Genomic DNA, 25,144 nt, shown 5'->3' with positions numbered 1-25,144 from the left:
CATACTGCAAACCTGTGCAAGTACACAAATGGGGTGGTTCATTTTCTGGTGAAAAACAGCACACTGATGTGATGTCATTTATAGAAAGGGTTGAATGTCTTCGTGTTTCTAGAGGTGTCTCTGAAGAGGATTTGTTTGCTGCTTCTGCTGAACTGTTCACCGGTACAGCTTTTACATGGTTCATGAATAATAGAGGTAGTTTTTCTTGTTGGTCTGATCTGGTACACAAGTTGAAGTCAGATTTTCTTCCTTACTCATTCCAGGATGATCTATTGGACCAAATCAAAAACCATAAGCAGAAACCTGGAGAATCTGTCACCATGTTCATTAACACTATTTTGGGCATGTGTAGCCGTTTGGAGACTTCTTTATCAGATTCTGCTAAGATAAAAATTATTCTTAAATGTCTGTTACCTTTTTATCATCAACAGCTAGCTCTTATGGATATCCAAACTATTGATGACCTTACTGTAAAGTGTAAACGTTTAGAGGAAACGTTATCCTGGTCCTCTCAGTCTTCATCCACATCTCGACCTTCTTCTAATTTTTCTTCTCAGCCAAACTCTTTTAGTCATCGTTCTTGGCAAAACAAGGGCCCAGAACGTAATGTGTCAGTTGTAAGTTCTATCGTCTGCTGGAATTGTCGTCAGTCTGGTCATTCGTTTGTTGAATGTTCGAGCCCTCGCACTCGTATTTTCTGCCATGGTTGTGGTAGGGAAAACACTCTCAAGAGAAATTGTTTTAAGTGTTTTCGGGAAACGAATTGTCGGAGGTCCGTCCCCTGAGCGTTTCTCCGTCCACCATACAATCAGGGAATCAAACCCAAACTTCAAACGAGACCGCTGGTCCAAGCACATCCAACAACCCAAACCCATCTCCGAGTCGGAAAGGAAAAGGGGTAACTTTCAAAAAAGCAAAGCACACCACAAGACAAAATCAGTCCCGAAATTAACTACTAATCATGAAACGTTGAATCCGCCTGTTTTAAGTGATCACAGATGGTCAACTACCAATTCTTCTTTACCCAGTAGCGTTAAACACAATTCTAATGATTATAGTAGTGAAATAGTTCCATTATCAGTATCAACTTCTAGGTTTGTTGATGATGATGATATGTCTATGGTTGTACCATATAATATTTATAACCAATCAAATACTTTAGATTTAGATTTAAATTCTTTACTAGTTAGGAAGGTTAATGATAATAGGCCTTCTTTACCCATTAAGATTTTAGGACAAGCATGCTTAGCGTTGTTAGATAGTGGCTCTAATATTTCATTGATAGGTGCACATTCGTTACATCTATTGAAAAATGCAACTTCTTCCATTAGGCCCATTTCATCTTTGCAGGTATCTACTGCAGATGGTACAGTTCAGTCTATTACAGGCAAACTTCAAACTGAAATCACTGTTGCAAATATATGTAGAGAAATCACATTTTATGTTATTCCTTCTGTACAGAATTCTATAATTTTAGGCATGGACTTTTTCAATGCTTTCAATAGCACGTTAAGTTGTTCTGATTTTTCGTTTTCAATTTCTGAATTTAATTTAGCTACTCTGAGTGCTATTCATGATTTTTCTAGTCTATCTAGTTCTGAACAAAGGCAATTAGAGAACATGATCTCTAAATTTACTACTCTTTCTTCCAAAGACAAACTAGGTCGTACGTCTTTAATATCTCACACTATTGAAGTGGGAAATCCCACTCCTTTTAGACTTTATCAGTATCCCATACCTCAAGCATGGCAGGCTGATTTAGAAACAGAAGTCGATTCGATGCTCTCGTTAAACATCATAGAACCTTCTACCTCGTCTTACTGTAGCCCTCTATGGTTAACGAAAAAGAAGGATGGATCCTTTAGGATCTGCTTTGATGGTCGGAAATTGAACAGTATTACCACTAACCGGGATGCTTATCCTATCCCCAGAATAGATGTGATTTTGAGCAAACTTCAGAATGCCAAATACATCTCTTCTATTGATTTGTCTAAGGCCTTCTTACAGATCCCATTGAGTGAAGAGAGCAAGAAGTATACTGCTTTTGCCGTCAGTGGTAAAGGACTATTTCAATTTGTCACTATGCCTTTTGGTCTTGTTTCTGCTCCCCAGACAATGTGTCGTCTGATGGATTTAGTCATTGGTCCTCAGTTAGAGCATTATGTTTTCTATTATCTGGATGATATTTTAGTTGTTACTCCTGATTTTTCCCTTCATATGGAAATTTTAGATAAGTTGTTTTTACGCCTTAAGGAAGCTAATCTAACGATTAATTTAGATAAGTGTCAGTTTTGCCGTCCTAGTCTTAAGTTTTTGGGTTATGTTGTTGATAATCAGGGTCTAAGGACTGATCCTGATAAAATTGTTGCCATTAAAAATTTTCCTATACCTAAGACCACAACCCAAGTCCGTAGGATATTGGGAATGTGTGGTTATTATCGTCGGTTTGTACCATCTTACTCTACCTTGTTGTCACCTCTTACTGATCTTCTGAAGAACAGGAAAAAGGGACAAACTATTACTTGGACTCCTGAGGCAGATGAAGCTTTTAGGCGCGTTAAAGATGCTTTAACGAGCGCTCCAGTCATGATGTCACCTAATTTTAATGAGCATTTTTATTTAATGACTGATTGCTCTAATACTGCTTCTGGTGGCGTGTTATTTCAGTTGAAAGATGGCTCTGAACACCCCATCGCTTATACGAGCAAGAAGTTGAATAAGGCACAGAAGAACTATTCCACTACGGAGAAAGAACTCTTAGCTATTATCCATGGGTTAGAAGCATTTCGTTATTATTTGGAAGGTCGTAATTTCACTATCATTACAGACCACAGTTCTTTAGTATGGCTTCATAGCATGAAAAACCCTTCACAGAGACTTTCCCGATGGATCTGTAAACTGGCTGCCTATTCCTATAAGATTATCCATAGAAAGGCAAACGAGGTAGTAGTTGCAGATGCTCTTTCCCGTGTCCATGACATTAACGTCTTAGATCTGTCCTCTTTAACTCCTGACGCGTGGTATCAGAATATGATTGATAGGGTTACTCAAGACCCACAAAAGTATCCTGATTTTAAGGTAGAGAACAATGTGCTGTACAAACACATTTTAGGTCCGGTAGAGACATTATCTAATATGTCCGACTGGAAAATAGTCGTACCTACGCCAAATCGGGAAAACATTTTGCATAATTTTCACGATGAGGTTACTGCTGGTCATTTTGGCTTTTATAAAACGTATCACCGTATTGCAGAGTTATATTATTGGCCCGGCTTGCGCAAATCTGTAAAAAAGCATATTGCTAAGTGCATGGTTTGTGCTACTTGTAAACCAAGTAATTTACCACAAGCTGGACTCATGGGTTCCTTCAGGAACATTGATTTTCCTTGGCAAATGATCTCGTTGGATCTCATTGGACCATATCCTCGTAGCTACAAAGGAAATACCTATTGTTTAGTAGTTGTGGATTATTTCACTAAATTTCCTTTAGTTTTTCCTCTTCATCAGGCCACAACTCCAGCAATCGTGAAATATTTGGAGGAACAAGTCTTTTTGTTGTTTGGTGTTCCCCAAATTGTTTCCTGTGACAATGGTCCACAGTTCGTGTCTAAGGCTTTTAAAGACCTTCTAACCAAATACAAGGTTCAGAAGATCTTTTATAATGCTGCGTACCATCCGCAAGCAAACCATACTGAGAGAGTGAATCGAAGTATTGTCACAGCCTTGAGATCATACACTTTCCCAGATCACAGAGCTTGGGATCAATATATTTACTCCATAGCTCAAGCCATAAGGACTTCTGTCCATGAAGTGACACAGTGCTCCCCATCATACTTGAATTTTGGCAGAAACATTGCTTTATCTGGTGACTATTTTGGGTTAATTTCTGAAAATTCCGCAAATCTCCCTCAAATATCCGAGAGACTTCATCGTTTAGATGACCTTCAGACTCTACCTCCAATTTTTGCTGATATCAGGAAGAAGTTAAAAACTTCTTACCTCCGGAACAAAAGTCAATACAATTTGAGGAAGAGAGATTTGCGATTCTTTGTTGGCGATAGAGTTTTAAAGAGAAACTTTGTAAAATCAAGTAAAGATGATGCTATTTCGGCAAAATTTTGCCAGAAATACATTCCGTGTACGGTTGTAAGGGTAATATCTCCTTTGGTATATGAATTAAGGGACAATTCGACCAACAAACGAATTGGTCAATTTCATGTAAAGGATTTACTGCCTGATAACACCATCGACGAGGTTAGTTCTTCATCCTCAGAAGAAGACTAACTTAACACTTTCGTTTAAGCTAATCTCTTTCTCTGTTTGTCTTTAGCTTATTTTGATTATATTTTGCATTTTAGTCTAAGATTTTCTTAACCACCAGATAACGTAGGTACACCGCTATTTTTTGTATCTTTTGGCATTGGTTAATGACTTCTATAACTTATTAGATAATTAGTATGTATGACTTACATTTTTTTTTGTATTATAAATGATGCACTTTATAATGAATTAATATTCTTAAGTACTAATTTTCCCAGGAGAATTACTCCTTTTAACCTCTTATGATACGAGGGTTGTTGAGTATATATTTACATATTTAGATTTATACTTATAGTTAATCCTATTACTGATAAGAAACTATGGAACTATGTTGTTACACTACTGGATCATATATTGTGTGTTATATTTTTGATATTTGATTCCTTAGTATTTATTTTGATATATTTGTTCAATATTTGTCAATTTGGAAAGATGTTGTGATTTTTTTTATCTTTGGTCTGCTTTATTCTCACTTGTCACGAAAATCTTAAATACTCTACAATAATTTATGTCCTGATTCCATATACAGGATGGTTCTGCAATTAGTTTGGAATTTTGAAGTAGGTAAGGATGACCAGTGTCCTTCTTATTTCTTCTTATTTATTCTTCTGAATTTTCTGTCAATGAATCTGTCAATACTCAGCTTTAGTGAATACGTGGGTTCGAGATTGTTGCTCAGCAACTGATCACTGCTGCTCAATTAGGTTCGTACTATATGTGTTTATTGCAGAGTAGGCAGATGTTTATGCCTCATTTGAAGTAGGTAAGGATGACCAGTGTCCTTCTTATTTCTTCTTATTTATTCTTCTGAATTTTCTGTCAATGAATCTGTCAATACTCAGCTTTAGTGAATACGTGGGTTCGAGATTGTTGCTCAGCAACTGATCACTGCTGCTCAATTAGGTTCGTACTATATGTGTTTATTGCAGAGTAGGCAGATGTTTATGCCTCATAATATTTCTGGTCAGGAAATGCTCGCGACATGTCCTAACCATTCTTGTGTGATTGTCCAAATATTCCAGTTACCTTTTCACAACTTGATAGGGAAGTTTAATTAGTTCATATTAGTTATCTTACTTCAGGTTATGTTTTTTTTCTTTAACTATCCCTACACATCTCAAGTTAGTCATTTTCATTATTTAAGAGTTTAGACAAATGAGTTGTTCTCTTAGTGTAATCCCACTCCTTTCCTTAGGCATAAATTGCTGTTTATATTTAGGACTATTCCCGGATAATTCCATGCTGCGAGACCTTGTTATAAATCTACAGTTTTGTTCAAAACTGGTTGCTTGTTCTCGACATATTTTTTTCTATCGTTAGTAATGGTATTATAGTCCACCACTTATATTTTCTTAGGATTTCTATTGGGATTTTATCGGTGTCTGGTTATTCTCATACATCTGTTGTAGCCACATGCTATAGTTAGCGAATACCAGCACACTCAAAATTTATTTAGCCTCTGAATTCCTTTAGTCCATTTTAGACTTTAGACTTTAGGTATTTATCTTTATCTTTGGTTTAGTTCAGTTACATATTACATTACTTAGTCTGAATAAGTGTGACAATGCTGCTTCACACTTTAGGAAATTTTGCTTTATTGTAATTACTTAGTTGGTATTGGCTCATATTACCGGATGAGGGTAAGAGCTAATTTAGTTATTAGCATTAGTGAGAATTGGTCCTTTCCTGATCGTTCTTCTTTGGATATGCTCTATTTATAAATCTGGTGTCCATCGATAGTCCGATTTTGGATTCAGTGTCTGATTCCTCACTTATTTGGTTTATTTGGTTATGTAGGTTCGTATCACCAGATGTGGGTGCACGTAGACCTCATTTAGTTTTGAGATTTAGTATTGGTGTGAATGGGTCCATAAATCTTCCTGGCCGTTCTTCTTTGGATATGCTTTTATGAATCTGGTGTCCATTGATAATCTGACTTTGGATTAAGCGTCCTATTTCACATTTATTTTGGTTATTACGTCTTTGATATACTTTGGTATGTTTACGATTTAGATTACTATTTGTGTTATTTGGTTTGGTGAGAATTGCTCCATAAATCTTCCTGATTGTGCTTCTGTGGATATATTACTATGAATCTGGTGTCCATTGTTAGTTCAATTTTGGATTAAGTGTTCAATTCTTAACCTATTTAGTTTATGATTTCTTTGATCTTAGTTTAGTATATCTCCGGGTGAGATATTGGTTGAATTGGCTCATACATTTGCCTGGTTGTTCGTCCTTGGATATACTTAGTCTTATAGATCTGATGTCCATGGATAGTTCAATTTTGGATTTAGTGCCCAATTCGACATTTATTTGTCAGCAAGAATTTAGTTGGTATATTTAGTTAATATTTGGCTTTTAAGCATATTGTCGATTGAGATTTTGATTCGACTTTGAGTCATCTGAGTTGGTGGTGTCTGGCGCCATGACCATTCTTTTTTTTTTCCGTGATCTATAGTTCGTGGTTATTTTTTTTTGTGTAAACTTGCAGATCAACGTGGAATGTTAGGCCAGTACACTTAGTTATTGATACTTTTAATTTTAGGAAAAAAAAAAATTTTTTTTGATTAAAATTTTTTTTCCCGACTAGTAGGGGAATGTAACAGTCGTTACTTTTACTACTATTTATATTAAAGCCATTTCAGAGATGTAGTATGGGTTGCCTAACTTTAAGTGTTCATTTGCTCATTAAGTGTGTATTTTTAATAATTTAAGTTGTCACTCAGATCTAAATTTGGCACCATTGCAAACCAGAGAGATGACAGGAGATTAGGGGGGAGTGGAAACTGGCTCTTGGTTAACGAACTGTGAATTAAAATTTCCTTCACTTCAAGAAGTTAAATGTTTTAAGTATAACCGTAACCATTTAATTGACGGTGTTTTCGGAAACTCGGGAGGCTGAAGTGAAATTTCTAGCACGGAATTGAGTAGCTATCTGGTAACTATTTTTTTATATTATAAAAACTAACTTTTTGTTCCCACATCCTTAAGGTATTCAGAATGACCTTGGGTCACGAATTCAAGCATAATATGGCCGCTTACAATCATTCTGGCATGAATCTGATTAAAATTCTGAATTTTCCGTAAATCTCTAACATCTATTACAATTTCCACAGATATTTTAATGAACATTAGAGTATTTTATCCATATCCTATTATTCAGATTCATTATTTCATATTTTAATATAGTATTTTGTTCAAGGCCATTATATTTTTACTCTATGTGAAGCAAGGTCACGCTACATCCGATTGGATGTGTTTTTTTTCATTATGCTATAATTATCTTTTTGCTCCGGTTTCTTATGCTGAAAGAAACTTTCCTCACTTCTTCTTTGATTTCTTTTTATCAATGTTGAGACTAGAAGTAACGGGGAATTGTTTTCAGCCACCTCCCATGGAATTATAAACTTCCCTCAGAACATCCGAGGGAGAGTACCACTTCAACTCTATAAGAATCAGGGTCATTGGGTCAAGCCGGGGGTATTGTCTACTCCACCCTCATTTTTTCTCCAGCCTGCACCTAGAGGTAGGGCAGGACAGTAACCATCGGAACTGAGCCAATTAGCACCAGCTCCGTGCTAATTTCGAACCTCAAGGAGGACTTCGCTGGGACACCGAAGCCATTCGGAAGCCATTCCAGATAACTGTTTCACCTAAGAGGACAGTTGGTTTTTGCTTCAGAACTATATATATATATATATATATATATATATATATATATATATATATATATATATATATATATATTGTTATGATATGTAAAATCGAGAAAAATATTGGGTTGATTAAAATATTTCAAAGTTCAAAAACATTAAAATAATTCAGATAAGTAGGATAATAACCAACAAACATTTCGAAGAAGGAAAGTTATTAAATTCTTGGATTACCTGTACTAAACAAAATGTAAGCTATGCATAAATTATTTCTTTGTTATACTTGAGTGACCCGCATAATTTTAAGTGAAATCCAAAGACAATTGAACCGGGTTTTCCAAATACATTAATGCAGTGATTAAAGACAATAGAAGAGATTTTAGAAAGAGGTTTTTGTTAGTTTTTAAGAATTATAGAAAAATATTATTTGTAAATAAGTTTTAGGAAATTTATAATTATAGGTAAAAATTTGTTTGTTATCGAAATGAAAAAATGGGGGAATTGTGACGAGTTTTGATTGGCGGAGATTGAAAAAGGTGGGATAGGTATGTAGGATGGAAAGTTTAGCTAGATTTAGGAGAGAGAAAAGATAATCAGTTGGTTTTCCAAGTCTGTAAGACGAACAGTGATTGTTCTCTGGCGGTTCCCGAAATGTAGCAAGCAGTAGTGTTGAATGTTAGTGAGTTTTTGTGGAGTTAGTGTATCTGACAAAAGCTGAAGCAGCAAAATATTGTAAGTCATATTTCTCTACTTATATTCCAAGAGTCACTGTTCAGGCCAACGAGAGATTCAGTTTATCGTAAAGAGAAGATATTCCAAGAGTCATTTTTCACTCGGGCCAACGAGAGATTCAGTTTATCGAGAGGAGAAAGGCTATCATAATTTGAATGATTTGTGCTTTTGAAGGAGGTCATTAAGGACGATATACTTGCAACAATCTGTTGTAAGATTGCTGATTACATAGGGAGCGGCTGAGAGGAGATAATATAGTCTACAAGGAACAAGGATTTGGACCACTCATCATCAGAGAGAGATATTTTTGTTTTCTGCAGTTTTTTCTTTTATTGATAACACAATTTTTACACTTAATTTAGAAAGGATATAAATATTTTGATTAGGAGAGTTAGAATAGTTTGGGATTTTGAGATTTCAATTAATATTGTTTGTACCATTAATTTTGTTTGTTCACGTACGTAGAACAAAATTTTGAGAATCATTATATGAGATTTGTTTATTGAAAACTTTTGAGTGTGAATTATTTCATTATTTTTATTTCAATATATAGTGTTAGATCATATGTGTTTTTTATTATTCCGGTATTCTTTGGACCTTACCTTTCACATGTAATAGCATAGATATTGAAGCACGAATTTAACCCTGAGATAAAAGAATTAAAAATTGTGATAGAGTCATAATCATATCATTTAAATAATTTTAATTAATCAAAAAATTAATTAGATAATTATTGCTTGGCGCACCAAGACTTTAAAAATCACAATAACTGGCTTCCAAAACGTGGGGCTTGAAAATATCGCAGCTTTACATTTGAAGGAAGGGAAAGAGATCTGGAATAAGTACAGGTGACCCAGAGATAAAAACATATAACATTAAGGGAATTTGAATTTGAAAGTATTTTGACAATTTTTCCAGGGAATATAAATTTGATTTATTGATTGATCGTAGTTAGTGGATATTTACTGCTATTGAATTATTTGATTTTATTTTCTTTACCAATCGTACATTTGATATTTATTTTGAATTATTTGAATTTTACTGATTGCATATTTGATATTTGTCGTGAAAATTTAATACATTTGGGGAGAAATATTGTCGTGTTCTGAAACATATAGAGTGTTGTAAAATTTCACATTTGGCGGGGACAAAAACAGTAACGAAAAGAAACAACATGTCGACCACAAGGAGTCAAAGCAAAATGCAAGAAAGGAAGGAGGATAACAGAAAAGGGGAAACAATTGTTGAAGAAGGATCGGATAATGAAGGAAATGTTACAATAGTTGAGGAGAAAAAAGAATTATCAGGAATAGAGAAAATATTACAACTAATGCAATTACAGACACAACAAATACAAGAATCAACAAAACAAACAATGAATGAAACAGCAAAGAGAATGGAAGAAAACCAACGGGAAACAAGACAAGCAATAGAACTAAATAACAGGAATATAGAGCAGCGTTTGGAAAACTATGAACAAGAAATTAAAGAATGTGTTGAGGGGATAAAGAAAGAACTGATACAACAGATAGAAGAAATAACCATAAAGAATGCAAAACAAGAGACAAAGATAAAAGATATCCAAAATACGATGAAGGAAATAAAGATTGTCCAGAAAAAGGAATTAGAACAGTTAGAAGAAAAATTTGAAATGGCGCTACAAGAAGACAGGAAGGAAGTAGAAAGAAGATTAAAGCAAATTGAAAAACAAATGGCAGAAATTGAACTAAGAGGGGTAGAGAGAAAAGAAGTTATCATCCATGGAACAAGCAAGGCGAAAATACAATTAGCGAAAAAATTCATCAAAATCTACAATCACCTACCTCGAAACCTATGGTAAAAGAAGAATGAGTATATATGATTATGTATGTGAAATTCAGATGAGCATTGCAAAGATTGCATTTTTTTAAAGAATACAAAAAAAAATGAAAATGATTTACACCCGCTACAACCAGTTTTCTTAGATGGGACCTGGATATTCAGGAAAGGAGGTTGCGAAAGGAAAAATACTAAATTCAAGTTGGACCAAAGAATCTTTAATAGAATGGCGAAAAGAGAAGCATATAGATTTTTCAACAATAATGATGAAACTTGAATTAATGGAGATTGTAAAGAAATATTAACAGATAAAATTTTCAAGTATGTATTAAGATATAAAACATTTAATAAATGAGGTTATATTTGTTTTATTTTACAGATTAGAGGTACTGGCACTGCAATATGGTCATCGAGTGTTGAGAATGTTTGGTCTGATTCTAAAAGATATTATTATGCTAAAATAACTTGTGCTGCAGGTACTATACACGAAAGTACTGTATTAAGTATTTGAAAAGAAGTAGTAGAACAGGCAATTCAAGAGTACTAATATTCTTATGATAACAATTGGAAAATAATTGTGTTTAAAATTAAGATTGCACGAAGAAAGAATTAAATTAAAGATAAAGAATTAAATTTAAGAAAAATCGAAGAAATATGTAGGGATGCAGAAAATATTATAAATTAATACTGGGAGGCAGCAAAAATAATTGATATCCGTAATCATTGATTTAAATGAATCAGATTCTGAATCGGATTGTGAATTCATGAATGATATTGAGGAAATATTTTAAAATTACTTATTATTATTACTGCTATGAATGTAGTTAATTGCTATGAAATTTGTTAAAACGGTTCTTTTCAGAACCACATTTTGTTTGAATATGCAATTGTTATATGATGGAATATTAATAATTATTTTCCTCAATATATATATATATATATATATATATATATATATATTACCGATATTCGCAAAATATATATTAATATTTATTTTCGGTTTGATATATAAGTTACTTACCTTTAGATGAACAACTTCTTTATCTACAAGACTAGTTATATGATAAGGCGCTGTAAGAAGAGTTCTAGACTTTCTGTCGCATATATAAGTCCACCAATATTCCTGTTTGTCATAAGGATAATAGGGACAATGTACACTATGTGAAGTCTTTGATTTTCCTTCTAGAGATTTTTCCCTGTCATGGATTTTCTGGAATTTCTCCCATTCCTATAAGCAATAAAAAGTATAGAATATAAATACGTCGTAAAGCAAAAGCAATTGAACACATCTTATTACGTAGTAGAATAATTTACAATATATTCGCTGTTTAAAGACGGTAGGTTATTTGATGTTTGTTTAACAGTCGCCAATCATAAATGGTACCAGTGTTTTTTCTCGTTTATCTTTTCTTTCCACACACAGATTTTTTAACATTCATGTTAAATTTAATTATCAAAATAGAAGCTTGGAAATAACTTGAATTCAACGTCAAAGAAGTGAACCAATAAAATATATTAATAAACAATACGTGTATTTGTAATAGAAAAAGGCATGTACAAGGCCTAACATAATCAGCATAAATTATATATTTAAGCGACTTGTTATAGATAGAACAGATGACTTGACAAGAGCTGTAGAAACTTTCTCAAGCGATATCGGAATGCAGTTAGACATGTGCCCTGTTTTAAATATGGTCAGAGAAAAGGTTCAGCCCGGAGGTTTCGATATGCAAGATGACCAAAACATCGAGGCAATGGGAAAAAAGATAAGGTCCATTCGCTCAGTTCGGGCACATTTTGACAGATTCATAGCTGGAAACCTATAACACAAAAGTTTCTATGTCACAGTATTAACAGCTTAAATAAACTTATATTCCAGACTGCTTTCATTTGAAAAAGAAGAATTATTACAAATATTGGAAGTGCATACTAAACCCATAAAATTTTGGGTAGTATATATTTAAAAAATATATTTCAGTTATTAAAACATATTCTAGTAAATATTTGTATTAATCAAGCTGTTTATTTGACTAAATATAGTTCTATTGTTGTGTCATTGTTTGTTAGTTCTATTAAGTTTATATTTTGAATTTTATTATAATAATGGCCAAATTGTCCCATTTGTTCCATTAACTAATAGGTTGGTCAGGTTTCTTTAATAAATATGATAAATGTTCTTTAAGAGTTAATATTTTTAGATGAGCAAGGATACAGTTAAATAATTATAAGGTAAACTTGGATATTCTCTTTTGGATCAGTTAGGTCTTGGCAGGATGAGACAAATAATAAAGGAATAAGAAATAGAACTGTTGATGGAATGAGGTAACGTGTTGATAAACATATGCTTTCTTATACAAGTTATTATTTGAATTAACTGACTGAAGGTGGAATGTTACAATGTTAAAATTTATATATTTTTTAGGTACAGTTATCATCACTATTTCAAAACAAATCTTCAACTTATGATTATGAATGTAACCTTTCTATTTTATTGATATATAGTTAAAATTTCCAAAGAAGGCAGTAATTTTTTCATAACTGTACTTAAATGAATCCATGTCATAGCTTACGTGGTAACGTGCCTAAAAATTGGTGTTGTGTAAAAATTTTTGAACTTAGGTACAAAATAACTACGTTAAATGGTTAACTATCCAAAAACCTCTATTTTAAGCAAATGCTCGTTATCTATACTGCCGTAATTTTTAAATTAACTGTACCTAAAGATAAATTTACAATTAAAAGCTGCTTACTAGGAATTTTGTTGATGTTACCGTAATAAGTTGGCATTTTGATAGTAAGAAATTAGTTCGTCTATCACTTAATAGATGGACAAATAAATTCACGTGTCATTTAGTTGAAGGCAGCAGTGATGTATAATGGCGACAGATGCGCGTTTGCCGAATTTAAGAAAAATCTGCAAAACATTGAAAACTAGTTTTGTAGTTATGCAGATTGTCTATGGGTTATGCAGTAACCATGGTAATACGAATCACGTGGTTTTGTTTAACAAAGCAGCCTCTCCCAGTTAATATTTTGGCTTCGCTTGACTTTTAATGTTCAATCATCATATAAGGTCCCAGTATAAGCATAGTACAAAATGTAGTCAGTAAAGTTTACTGCGGGATTTACTGGTTTTTACATAATACATAAACAAAAAAACAATTCCAGTTTTATTCACTTTTAACAAATTTAATTTTTATAGACAAAACAATATTATGTTAATGATGGATTAAATTTTGTAATTGAAAAAAATTATTGAAATTTACTCGAGTCTAATTAGAAATAAGATGAAAATCTGAAATTTTCTTAGGAAAAAACTTCCCCTGTTGACATTTGAAATGAAAAAAAAATTGTTATTGTAGTGACGCTGTTTTTCAACTGACTAACGTATTTTAGATTTCTTATAAATACTGTTATACATAAATAGTCAAATTACGATAATCCCTTTTTTGGTCATTATTTACCTGTTTTTCAAACAATTCCAAATTTCTTTATCAGTTTGAAATATTTTTGGGCAGGTAAATAATTCAGAATTGTCGCCTGAAATAAGTAATAAAATATTTCCAAATGAATGAACCTTTTGTGTTTTTAGTAGGATAAATGTCAAGTAAGTACTTAATATGTTTACTTAAGAAATTCCCTAATCAGCACATCCAGCTGAGTGCTGGTGTGAGGCAATTAAATTTAACGACTTTTTCGTCTGGGAATGTAGTATCATATATCATATTAATAATATTAGAATTACATAGATAAACAGATACAGTAAGTCGAATTTGTACCACCAAAGCAAACTGTATTAAAATAAAACCACAATTGTGTAATTTAATACAAAAGTAAGTTTTTTGTAATGTATTGTAACGAAATAGCCCATCTCCGATGCATGGTATGTGTCACAATTCGTAGAAGGATAAATCTAGAAATCTCGAAGAGTTGGCATTTCAATAGCGCACGTCTTCGATGCGCTTTCGATGAGACGAATTAGAGGTGGGCTACTCCAGAATGCTCTAGTACATAATTACTTTTATATATAAGCATACCTTCTATGACTTAAGTGGAGTTGATAAGATATTTTCGTGTTGTACACTTATAATTAAATATATTTATATAAATTAGAACCGCTTCGTTTATTTAATCTCGCTACAGTTGGTGTCAGGTGTGGGGTTAATTGACTTATTTAAAAAATAAATTCAGCAGCGACTTTTGAACTTTTGAAAAGTGTCGGGAACATCCGCGTAGTTCGGTAGTGATCTTTGTACGAAAGAACATTTAAAAAGTACGTGTGTGCCTGACCAAAGATGCTGTTAGTAAAACTTTCAGTAAAACAGTTGCGTGAGCAAGTAGAAGAACGCGATGAAGACTGCAGCGGGTCCAAGAAGATACTCCAAGAACGACTGAAGATTGTTCTCAGCAAGAATGAAAACGACCCAGAGACATTCCAGTTTCAATCAGCAGAAGAAGCAATTTTAATGAATATAGAAGAAACTTCTAGAAAAATGATGATAAATTCGAGAACGTTTCCAAAAGATTCGATGAAACGTCTAAAGTTATTAAATTAGCTAGACAAAAGACGAGAAACTCGAAAATGTTTCTAGAAGATTCGACGAGAAATTTGAAAATATTTCTCAAATGATGGAAGAAACTTCTACAGAACTTCTAAGAAACATTTGATAAAGTAGAAGAGAAGATCAAACAGTTAAAGAGCATGATAACTAATATAAAAGTGCTACCACCAGTTAATACAGTAGCCTTAGATCCGGTAGTGAAAGAAGAATCACCTAGAGACGAAACGACACATCATATGAGATTCAAATTGCCACCGTTTGATGGAAAGTCCTCTTGGTCCATATACCTTAGACAATTTGAAGCTATTGCGACAGCCAATCATTGGACAGAACAAGAAAAGGCTGTTTCCTTGACTGCTGCTTTACGAGGTGATGCTGTGGATATCCTAAGATCGATTTCTAAGGGTCAAGAAAAATGTTACTACACCTTGTTCACTCGACTAGACAAACGTTACGGGGATGCCCATCTACAACAAGGCGCAAATAAGAAGTAGAATTCAACGAGCAAGTGAGAGTTTGCAAGAATTTGAAGCAGATGTTGCTCGTATAGCGCTGTTGGCTTATCCAGAGGCATCAAACAACATATTAGAAGAAATTGCTGTAGATACCTTCGTCAACGGGTTGAGAGACAGTGAACTACAGAAAGCTTTACGACTAGCAAGACCGAAAGTTCTAGATGAAGCGCTCGCTATTGCCTTGGAACATGAAACAGCTAGTCAAACTTCACGGAGACATCGAGTAAGAATCATTGAAGAAGGCGACGAACAAAACGATGAACGTCTGGTAGAAATGGTACGAAAAGTAGTTCGTAACACGATGCAGAAGAGACGCGAGCCCAGATGTTGGAATTGTGGTGACGTAGATCACATTCGCCATAATTGCAAAAAAAGTGATACAACAGTCGGAAAACTAGAACGGGTCGACACCAAGGGGCAACTGCCGACCTCGAGAAACACAGCCCCCATAGTAACTGTGAATATTACGTCCTCCGGTGGAATTCATAGCTTGTACATCGAGGGTAGTATCAATATAAATGTAGATCGTTTTTGGTAGATACAGGTGCAACAAGAACTATTGCACGTCCAGAGGTAGTACGAGGCCATCTTAAATGATCGCCTGCAACAGTAAAGCTTAGAACAGCCACTGGTGAGATAATTCATATATATGGCGAGGCTAATATGTCAGTATCAATTGGCCAAACCACAGTGAAACATACAGTATTAATTGCAGAGATTTCCGACGAGTTCATATTGGGGATAGATTTACTAAGGAAAGTTGGGGCTGTATTGAATGTCAAAGATGGACTTCTCGAGATCAGTGGTGAAGAGTTGCCGTTTCATGAAGACAAAGAAGATGTTATCAGCTTAGTAACTACTTGTGACGTAACAATACCCGGTAATAGTGAGAAAATTTTGATGACCAGACCTGATGGTTACTGTCGAGAGGGAAGTTTAAGGATGGTCGAAGATGTAAACAATGCTGAGTTCCTAACGGCAAAAGCTTTGGTGAGAATTCGAGATGTCGTTCCTGTAAGAGTTATGAATCTAAAGGGAACTGCTATTAAGTTAAGTAAAAGAACTTTGATCAGACAGTGTGTTTCCGTGGCTTCGATTTGTTCTATGAATACTAATGAAAAACTATCAAAATCTAAGTATCAAAAGGAGCTTGTTGAGATGGTGATGAAAACAAGCCAAGATCATGATGATGAACGAACTAAAAAAGTGAAGTCTATGCTGATAGAATTTCAAGATTTTTTGCCATTTATAAGAAGGATAATGGCAAAACAAGTATAGTAAGGCATAAAATTAATACCGGAGACGCTCAACCAATCAGACAAAAACCTAGACGACTTCCATTTGCGAAAAGAGATGAAGCCGAAGACATCATCAAAGATATGAACAAACAAGGGGTAATTGAACCATCAAACAGTCCATGGACATCACCAGTAGTGCTAGTAAAGAAGAAAGATGGTTCAACGCGTTTTTGTATTGACTACCGACCGCTCAATGCGGTAACTAAAAAGGATAGTTATACTTTGCCCAGAATAGACTATACCTACTTTGGATACACTTTCTGGTTCTCGTTGGTTCTCCACACTCGATCTGAAAAGTAGATATTGGCAAGTAGACATGGAGCCAGCTGATCGTGAAAAAAGCCACATTCTGTGCTTTGTGTGCTTTCTGTGAACGATGATGGTACAGAAACTAAGCTTCAGTTAATTGTACCTAAAAGTAAAGTGTCAGAAGTATTGCGTCAGTTGCATGACGGTGCATCAGGTGGACACTTTGGTATTACGAACACTCTGCAAAAGGTTCGAGAACGGTTCTTGGGTGAACTGTAAAGATGATGTAAGAAGATGGTGCCGGAAATGTGAACTGTGTGCAACCAGTAATGGTCCAGTTGGTAAAAAGAGGGCACCCATGAAACAGTACAATGTTGGTAGTCCTATGGAAGGAGTAGCAATCGACATTGCAGGTTCACTTCCAGAGACGAATGATGGAAATAAATACATCCTGGTAGCCATGGTTGCAGAGGTACTTGTTAAAGAATTCTTTAGCCGATTTGGTGTTCTCTTGGAGATCCACTCCGACCAAGGGCGAAACTTCAAGTCAACCCTTTTCCAAAACGTTTGTAAATTGATTGGTGTCAATAAGACCAGAACGACACCCCTGCATCCTTAATCAGATGTAATGGTCGAGAGAATGAACCGAACGATGGGTAAACACCTGTCCAAAGTTGTATCAGAACATCAAAGAGATTGGGACCAGCATATTCATTTATACAGGCCTGACTCCAACCTGCCTGATGTTAGGTCGTGAAGTTCGTTTGCCCTGCGACCTAGAGTTTGGCTGCAGACCTAACGAGGAACATGTTGCAAGCGAAGATTATGTCGACTGCCTGAAGTTAAGAAGGAACAACATCCATAAACTTCCCCGACAACACATCCAGGTAGCCAGTGACAGAATGAAAGATCAATATGATTCTCGATGCAAAAATGAAAGCTGTGAAGTAGGTGATCTTGTTTGGCTTTATAATCCACAACGTCGTCGAGGCTTGTCTCCTAAATTGTAAAGGAATCTCATCTGTATTTTATAAGAAGTTCGGCCGTTTGGACGAGTTAAAAAACCAGCAGCCTAAAGTTGGAAGAGTACTGAGATTAGTAGGTTGGAAGATGGTTCTCGATCTTTGCTGTATATGGTAACCAGGAAGTCATATACAGACAGGGTAAGCTACGAGGATATATGGCATGCTCTAACTAATTTGAAGAAAATGGTGTGCAATTATGACATCAAGAATTTGGCCTTACCCAAGATAGGCCATGCACAAGAAAATCTGGATTGGAAGATTCTCAGAAGCATGTTTGAAGTGATCTTCCGAGAAACCGGCGTACGAATTACCGTGTGTTGTATTAACCCAAAGAATTCGTATCCTTCAAAGCCTGTAGATTGTTATTTCTTCTTGAGGGGTTCATGCAGAGCTAAAGAGTTCTGTAGATTCCGCCATCCTGGGCCTACATCTGGAGTTGTTGATCAGGACGCTCAGATCTAAGAGGGGAGCAGTGTAACGAAATAGCCCATCTCCGATGCATGGTATGAGACGAATTAGAGGTGGGCTACTCCAGAATGTTCTAGTACATACCTACTTTTACATATAAGCATACCTTCTATGAGTTAAGTGGAGTTGTTAAATTATTTTCGTGCTGTACACTTATAAATAAATATATTTATATAAATTAGAACCGCTCGTTTTATTTAATCTCGCTACAGTATTATTTCTGCGAAAACGCAGAACTTTAGTTCGTAGTTTATTTACGAAAATTGCTATTGTTGCTAACCTAACCTGGGAACTCTTACAAGTAAAGTACAATGAGTTTTGTGAAGTGGAGAGTGCGGTACTTGAAAGTATATTCGAAGAAGGTTCCGAAGAAGAGTTAATCAGTGAGATGGATGCAAAGGACAAATACAAAGCAAGGTACTAACTTGAGTACAAATATGATGACAGAACAGGTTCAGTAAATTCAGAGTCATCAAGTGTCAAATTATTCCGAGTTTGCAGTCTAAGTTTGGCAGAGAGGATCTCCAGATTGAAGTTTACAGTAGAGAACTCTTAAAGTTAATTTTGAGTCGAGTTTCTATTAGTCCTTGTAATATTTCTGCTCTTTATGATATGATTGAGAGTCAACTTCGTTCACTTGAGACCTTAGACAAAACTGCTGACAAGTTTGCTGCGATATTTTATCCTTTTATTGAATAATGTTTCCCAGAAGATATGATTCGACTATGGCATCTCATGTTTCCGTGTCCATGGTAAATATCAGAAAAACTGCTAAAGTTACAACTTTAGAAACAAGATTGGGCTAATAAGCTTTTAAAAGAGTGAAGTTCAAAATGAACAAAAAATATATTTAGCAACGGAAGGTTTTCGTTTACCGGCTGAAAATAAATATAAATTCAATAGCCTTGTTGCCAAGGAAAATGTAAAATTACAAAGAACTGATCAGCCCTTGGCGTCAGCTGCTGGGTTAATAAATTATGAGGTTTACAGGTGTATATTTTTATTTTAAGTATTTTTTTAATGGAAATTTAATTTTTTAATTTAATTAGGAAACAATGACTGATATGCACTATTTAAAAGGTTTATAAAACTAAAAAAACAACACTCAAAATCAAAACAGCAACTTAACTTCAAAGGTTAATGAACAACAACACAACACGATACAAAAATTAAAAATTTTTTTTTTAATTAATTAGATGGCTTTGGTAAAGACCAATTAGCCAGACAATTTTTTCTCTAACTATATTAATTAAAAAAACAAATAAAGAAAAAAGGAAAAAAAACTTAAAACTTAAACAGAAATTTAAAGAAAACTCATCCCTCTTCACAATAACAATGCTTAAAGTATTAGTAGTGTAAAAGTTAAGTGTGAGCAGTTTTTTAACTTTTATTTTCTATTTTTTTTTGTGTTTTTTTTGTGTTATTATTATTTTTTTTGTGTTATTATTATTATTTTTTTTTTAATAATTTTTTCGTCGCCCACTTACAAAATCTAACTAGTTGCAGAATTGCTAACAATTTTGGCGTGATTATATAAGCAGTACAATATATTAATATTCTTATTGAAAATTATACAATTTAAATTTATGGGTAAGCAAATTTTGTTATTAACAACTTCATTATAAAATTTATCTGTTCTTTGACTATTTAATGAACAACCAAGTAGAATGTGTGTTAAGTCTCCACATTCACCACATAAACATGAGGAATTATCAATTAAACCAATTTTACATTTATAGCTTGGTGACATTGCATGACTTGCTCTTATTCTGTTTAAGGTAATAATAAAGTTCCTGTTGTTTTGGTACAGTACCGACCTGAATTGGGAAAGAGTGGTATAACTTTCACAAATTAGCGGAGTTTTCTTTCTTAGCCAATAAGACTGTGTGAGTACTGAAATTGACAGTTCATGGATAGGAATTATATAACTTGCGGATTTAGCAAATGCTTTTGTGATAAACTTGTTACTAATTAGTTGCCTTCTTAGTTGTAACGGTGGTTCTACAGCTTCTGCTTCCATAATATTTATTGGGGTTGACTTGAGATATCCAAGACATATTTTTAGACTTTTGTTTTTTTGGGTTTCTATTTTGTCTAAATGAATTTGTGCCGCTGATCCATACAAATGACTACCATAATCCAGGATTGATCTTATCATGGTTCTATAAAATAACAAGGCGATATTCGGGTCAGCCTTCCATTTTGTATAACAAAAGGCTCTCAGTATGTTAATAGCATTTTCAGACTTTTTTGTTATTTGATGGATACAACATTTCCATAACAGTTTCCGATCTAGATATAATCCTAAGTATCTCACAACATTTTTTATTTGGAAATTATAAGGTCCCAGTTTTACATGATCCTGTTCAATGTTTCGTTTTCGGCTAAATAGACACACCTCTGTTTTGTGTTCAGAAAGTGTAAAATAATTTTCATTCAGCCACTCGATGAAGATGTCATAAGTTTTATTTAATTCATATTTACAAGTTTCAAAGTTTTTCCTTGTACAATAAAAAACAATATCATCTACAAATTGTATTGTTCGTATGTTTTGAAGTTTAACACTGACATCCATTGTATATAATAAAAACAAAACAGGACTTAAAATACTGCCTTGGGGGAGTCCTAGGTTCGTAGTTCTAGGTATAGTGGTTACCTGGTTTATTTTTATAAGTATTTTCCTGTTTGTGTACAGCGAGGTTATAAAGTTCGCTAATTGCGTATTAAATCCAATCGAAATCAATTTATTGGTTAAAACATCTAGGTTAACGTTATCAAATGCACCTGTAATATCGTTGAAACCTGCCATAGTCATGAGGTTACTAGTAAATCTAGCTAAAATATCTGTTACAATTACTGTTAATGCTTCCAATGTTGACCTAGATTTTCTGAAGCCATATTGTATATCAGGTAGAATATGTTCTTTCTTTAACGATTGCTCAAGACGATTTTTGATAAGTCTCTCGAAGGTTTTCAACACACATGAAGCTAATGATATGGGCCTATAGGAGGTTGGAATGAAATCCTCCTTCCAACTTTCGGGGATCGATGTTTGTCCTGTCCATATTGCGTTAAGTATACTTAAGAGAGATTTTTCTGATTTATTGGTAAGTTGTAAAGCATGGAATAAGAGATATTATCTATACCAGGAGAGCTATTGTTGGTATGTTTGATAGATCGTTCCAGTTCCCAGATCAAAAATCTTTCGCTAAGATAGGTCGTATTCTTTGCTACTGAAGAAATTTGGAGGTCACATTCATCCCGGTTGGTTGGTACCCATGGCGGTGAAATTTTGATATGAAATTCTTCTATCCAGTTTGAATTTGGGTCTATTGGTAGTAATCTATTTTGGACTTTTCGATTTTTATAATTGTTTACCTTTTTCCAAATTTGTGAAATAGGGGTATGGCTGTTTAAGCTTGTACAGTATTCAACCCATTTTTGCCTTTTTGTAAATTTGAATGTGCGTTTGGCGCAAGCATCCATTTTTTGAATTCAATTAAATTTTCTCTATTTGGAGTTCTCTTATACTTATCAAAAGCTAATTTTCTTTGATGAGCAGCATTTTTACATGTTTCATTCCACCAAGGCTTCGGACAGTGATTGTGGTGCTTGTCCGACCTGAAAATTTTCTTGGGATGGCAATTTCTACAGCTTCATTAATCATAGAAAGGAGTCCATCATAATTTTAAGCTATATCTCTGTGTTCGAGATTAGCTACATATAGATTCCAATTGACATTTTTTAACTGCCATATACTGTGCTTCGATGGTTCAGCTAAGTCATGATCATCTTTAACATTGAGTGTTATCAATATGGGTAGGTGATTTGATCCATGTGGGTCCTCTATTGTTGTCCATGTAAAAAACTGTACAATATCTTGAGAAAACAGAGTTAAATCAATTGCGTTTTTACTACTTAAGGGAACTAATGTTGGAGATCCGCTGTTTAAAAAAATAATATTACAATGGTTTATTGCATCAGATAAAATATTCCCATATGTGTCATTAAAATTGCAACCCCAAGAAACATGATGGGAATTAAAATCTGCTATTAGAAAAGGTTTTGGTACATTAGCAAAAAATTAATTCCACTCTTGCAGTGTTATTTTCTTTCTTGGTTCAATATATAACGACACTATATAAATGGTTTTTTTATTAGGTAATAGCTTAATTTATGAGAAAAATTTACTTTAGTATTTATTAGTAATTATTTTTTTTATTTAGTATTATTTCTTCATAGTAAATGCTTGCTTTAATTAATATGGCCACCCCTCCATAACCGTCTGGACGGTCTTTACGACTAATATTGTAATTTTTAAAATTATAATACTTTCCCTCTTTGAACCCAATTTCAGATAACATCGCAAGAGCGATGAATTCCTTCTTCATTCTCATGAAGAAGGAATTCCAAGTTTTTTTTATTTGAAACTGCTGATCGGCAGTTCCATTGAATAATATTTATTTTCTGTGTTGAATCTGCGAATTTGATATGTTTTCTGATAGATCTATATTTAATTGTTTACTAATTATACATTCTAGTTCCGTTTTGGTGATATTATAATTATTAGTTCTCTTAATTGTAGAGATAATGTTTGCCACTAATTCTGAAATTATTTTAAGATTCTCTGAAGTTAACCCTGAATTATGTGTTGAAAAATCGGAACTGTTTACATTTTTAACGTAACTAGGGCTGTTTAGAATACTATAATTTGGACCTATAGTCCTAGGTTGAGAAATGATTTCTCGATGGGTTATATCAATTGGGTCTGGAGTCAGTCTTTTAACTGGCTTATGAAACTCACCAGTTGGTTTTTTGTTACTTTTTGTTACAGACTCTATTGTGAGTTTGTAAATGGTGTGAAGATGACTCTCCGAAGAAATAGAAGTTTGGAGGAGATTGAGTCGAGCATGAGGGTAGAAGCTCCGTACGGGTTGGTTGTGGAATGGAAGTCTTTTGATAGGCCATGCCTTCGTTTGGGTTATTTTTAGTAGTAGTTGAACGATTGGCAGTAGAAGCGTAACAGTTTCTGGGAATTAATTTGTTAGCATCATGAAAATTTACATTGGCTGATGACATAGTTTCTTTGATTAATTTTTGTCGGTGAAATTCCGGGCAATCTTTCAAATTAATAGTAAAATGATCTCCCATGCAACTAAAACATTTTGGTGTTATTTCTACTTCCGTACACTCTTTCGAGTTGTGATCTTTGTTACATTTATAGCATCTGGGTCGAGATTTGCATTGATTTTCTAGATGCCCGTAACGCAAACAATTAAAACAAAGTAGTACTTTTTGTTTGTATAACTCTACCTCTTTTATGACTTTATTAACAATACCATATTTAGGTAATGTTTGTGTTTTAAAACTGATAATGCATGATTTTGTTGGAACAAATTCTGTCGAGTCACCTGTTGTATTCTTACGATTAATTCTTTTAACATTTAAAACTTCGAACGGTAAATGGGGTTCATAAGATTTAATTTTATTTTTAAGGTAATCTTCAGAAAATTCCGTCGAAATATCTCGTATTACGCCTTGTTTAACAACAATAAATTTGGGAACATAAATATCTAAATTATTATCAATAAATACTTCAGCGTTTTTGTTACTGATAAGGTAATTAGCGTTTTTTGTATCCTTCATTTTAATTCGAATTCTATTGCGACCTATTGCATCGATACTTAAAATATTATTGTCCAATTTAGGAAAATTTGTTAAAATTATATCCCCGACCCTTAAAGCATTTAGTCTCGCTGAAAAATTTATTTGGTTGTTTTCCACATAAACATGAAAAGGGCCCTGATCGTTTGAGTCATAAATAAAAACCTGTTTCTGCCTTTCGGGTTGAGATTGGAATTAATTTCCGTCTTTCAAAGTATTAGACTGTTCGGTAATTCAATTTGGTTTACTTACATTTAGATTTTCGTATGAATTACTTATACCTGAATCTGTGACTTGCATATTCATGTCTTGCTGATCTGGAGAATCAAACAAAAGATCATCGGGTGGCTCGGGGGGTGGCCCCCCGTCTTGCAAACTCATTGTATATTTTTTACTCTATCACTATCACTATGTTTTTACAGAAGTAATTTAATGAGTTTTTAAATCGGTTTTGTTAAAATTTTAAACACTCGAAATCACCGGCCGAAGTATATACGTCTGGTACGCTCGAGTAACAATACAGAACTGAAAATTAAAAAATTATTACGAATGATCTAATCCAAAAATTAGAATTTGTGAAACTTCAAATAATAGCTAATTTCAACTTACATTGAAGAAGACTACCGATTGCGAGGAAACTGTACCGATTCTACCAATCGTATATTATATTACTAGTCCCAGTACTTGGTCTCGTTGGCAACAATGTCGCTGTTCACACCTTCTCTAGTCTCTTCGACTTTTCTTCTCATATATCTATAGTATAATTTTTTTCTTTAAATATCGAATAATAAATATATAAAAAAAATTATTTGATACGCCCCTGGCTGATGCGTGACA

General features: G+C 34.0%; 1 protein-coding gene across 1 annotated transcript in view; it reads right to left on the bottom strand.

Moving 5' to 3' along the window:
- Sec63 (translocation protein Sec63) overlaps nucleotides 1–25,144 on the bottom strand; it is a 373,264-nt gene that overhangs the window by 73,400 nt on the left and 274,720 nt on the right. Inside the window, exon 9 of the mRNA XM_072545171.1 lies at nucleotides 11,548–11,754. Within this exon, the coding sequence (XP_072401272.1) occupies nucleotides 11,548–11,754 (207 nt within the window). The remainder of the gene's footprint in view (nucleotides 1–11,547; nucleotides 11,755–25,144) is intronic.

Source organism: Diabrotica undecimpunctata, chromosome 1, assembly GCF_040954645.1.
Source record: "Diabrotica undecimpunctata isolate CICGRU chromosome 1, icDiaUnde3, whole genome shotgun sequence".
In the NCBI taxonomy this organism is placed as follows: domain Eukaryota; kingdom Metazoa; phylum Arthropoda; class Insecta; order Coleoptera; family Chrysomelidae; genus Diabrotica; species Diabrotica undecimpunctata.
This window is presented reverse-complemented; position numbering and strand designations above follow the sequence as displayed.